The sequence below is a fragment of the Otolemur garnettii genome, unplaced genomic scaffold (genome assembly GCF_000181295.1).
Source record: "Otolemur garnettii isolate 467f Iridium unplaced genomic scaffold, OtoGar3 scaffold00095, whole genome shotgun sequence".
Lineage (NCBI taxonomy): Eukaryota > Metazoa > Chordata > Mammalia > Primates > Galagidae > Otolemur > Otolemur garnettii.
Window position 1 is genome coordinate 7,986,313 of NW_003852490.1, and position 2,497 is coordinate 7,988,809.

At 35.6% G+C, this 2,497-nt stretch overlaps 1 protein-coding gene across 1 annotated transcript in view; it reads right to left on the reverse strand.

Annotated features, from left to right (window-relative positions):
- TTC27 (tetratricopeptide repeat domain 27) overlaps positions 1 to 2,497 on the reverse strand; it is a 175,232-nt gene that overhangs the window by 131,740 nt on the left and 40,995 nt on the right. Inside the window, exon 8 of the mRNA XM_003795698.1 lies at positions 1,021 to 1,133. Within this exon, the coding sequence (XP_003795746.1) occupies positions 1,021 to 1,133 (113 nt within the window). The remainder of the gene's footprint in view (positions 1 to 1,020; positions 1,134 to 2,497) is intronic.

The following is a 2,497-nucleotide window of genomic DNA, read 5'->3' on the forward strand; positions in this document are numbered from 1 at the left end:
AAAAAAAAAAAAAATCAGACAAAATTGAATTTAGGGAAAGCCAATAAATAACTAACTTGTAAATTTCAAGTGCCAAGATCACAAAAGTCAAGCAAAACAGAGGAACTAGTCCCGATTGACAAAGACTGAAGAGACATGACAACTAAACGCAACCTACCAAAGGTACCAAAAAAGTATACACATTGTAAGAAAGGAAAGACTGTGTGAAAATTGTAATGCTCACTACATACCAACACCAAAAGCTGTATCGAGCACCTTGCAATTGCAGTCACTCAAATGTGACCTGAGTATTCCAAATATAATAGAATTTTTTCCTTTCTTAAAATACATATGCATTTTTTGACACCCTCTGTAGATATTCTAGACTAGATCTTTTGCTCTAAAGGAGATTATCAAGACAACTGGCAAAATTTGAAAAGGGTGTGAGAATTAAATGATAGTAAAGTATGAATGTTAATTTTCTGATTTTAATAGCTAGACTATGGCTATGTACAAAAATACCCTGACTTGTTGGAAATACATACTAAAGTATTCAGGGATGACAAGGCATTATGTCAAAAACTTATTCTCAAAAGTTCTTTATACTGACTGATTTCCCTGTAAACATTTTTGCAAATTTGAAATTATTTCAATACAGAAAAATAAAAAATAAACTATGTCTGCCACACATAAGTTTCTATAGTATTAAGAAAAAGTTCTATCCTTTGAAAAGTAAGTATCATCAATGGCCAAATAGTCATTCTGGCCTATCTTTAATATTTTTTAAAGTCTCTATTCCTACTTAAGGGTCACTAAAGAAATTTTGCTTATAAAGGAAAGAATGAGCATAGCAACTCATATGAGATTCCTAATCTCTAACCCTTTAATTGGCTTCCCAAGTATTCTTTCTTAATCCTCATAAGTGCTACAAAATTCCCAATTTATCCACAACTCTTGGGAACTCCTTGAAGAAAGAGTTCCCCAAACACAAGAGAACCAATATGTAAGGTGTTCAAAGTAACCAAGTCAGCATTAACTTACCAGATTCCAAGGATAACAGCAAGCTCTTCAGCACACAGGTCAGGCATCTGAAACTGTTCACAATCTGCTAACTTTATCTCATTCAGAACAGTATCATCACTGAGCTCAAGATTCTGGCATAATACAAAAGAAAACATTTAGAACAAAAATTAAAGTTGATTCACTCAACTGAATGGCATATAAGATTATTTAACATCCACAATGATCAGTAGGCTTTTTCATGTGAAACACATATTTGGGGACAGTTTACCTTGTAGAAATGGGAGCTGCACTGTGCTACCCATACGTGAGAATGACTGACGGTAACAATAATAGGGAACAAGGCCTGTCATTGATTGAACCCTTCTACAGAAAATTTTACACACATTTTCTTATTTATTCCTACAGTAATCATAGGCAAGAGGCATTTCTAATCCCATGTATAGATGAGAAAACAGGAATCAGAGACTTAAAGAAGGTGATGAGAGGTCACATTTAATGTATGTGACAGCATGAGGATGTAAAACCACATCTTCCTACTCCAAATTCTAATCTAAAACATCAGTTCCCCAACTCTGTGTCTCAGTCATATAACAGGATCAGTTTTAAAATAGGTTACCAATAACTCATTACTAATGACAGAAATGCCAAACTGACGAGCTGATTCTAAAATTTATACAGAAAGGCAGAGGTTCAAGAATAGCCAAAACACCTTGAAAAAGAATAAAATCTGAGGACTTAAGAGCACTTAATTTCAAGAATTACCATAAAGCCAAAGTATAATAGTACTGGCATAAACACAGACATATAAGTGAATGGAAGAGAATACAATCCAAAATTTAAGACCCATACACATATGGTTGATTGATTTTCAACAAAAGTACCTGGCTGATTCAACAAGTAAAGTCTTTTCCATAAATGATGGTGGAACAACTAGATTAGCTATTTGAAAAAAAACTGACCCTCCATCTTCATCTCAGACCAACACAAAAGTTAAATCAAAATAGACTGTAGATCTTAATGTAGAAGCTGAAAGTGAAAATACTTACAGAAGAAATCATACAACAAAATTTTTGCAACCTTGGGATAGGCAGATAGTCCTTAATCAGGAGCCCCCAAAATGTAAATCATAAGAGGAAAAACTTAACAAACTGGATTTCATCAAATTAATTACTTCTGCACTTTGAAAATATTATTAAGAAAACATGGCGGCTCCTGTGGCTCAGTGGGTAGGGTGCCAGCCCCATATACAAAGGGTGGCAGGTTCGAACCCAGCCCTGGGCCAAATTGCAACAAAAAATAGCTGGGTGTTGTGGCAGGCAACTGTAGTCCCAGCTACTCAGGAGGCTGAGTTAAGAAAATTGCCTAAGCCCAGGAGTTGGAGGTTGCTGTGAGCTGTGACGCCACAGCACTCTACTGAGGGCAACAAAGTGAGACTCTGTCTCTAAAAAGAAAAAAAAAAGGCTCGGTGCCTGTGGTTCAAGTGGCTAAGGCGCCA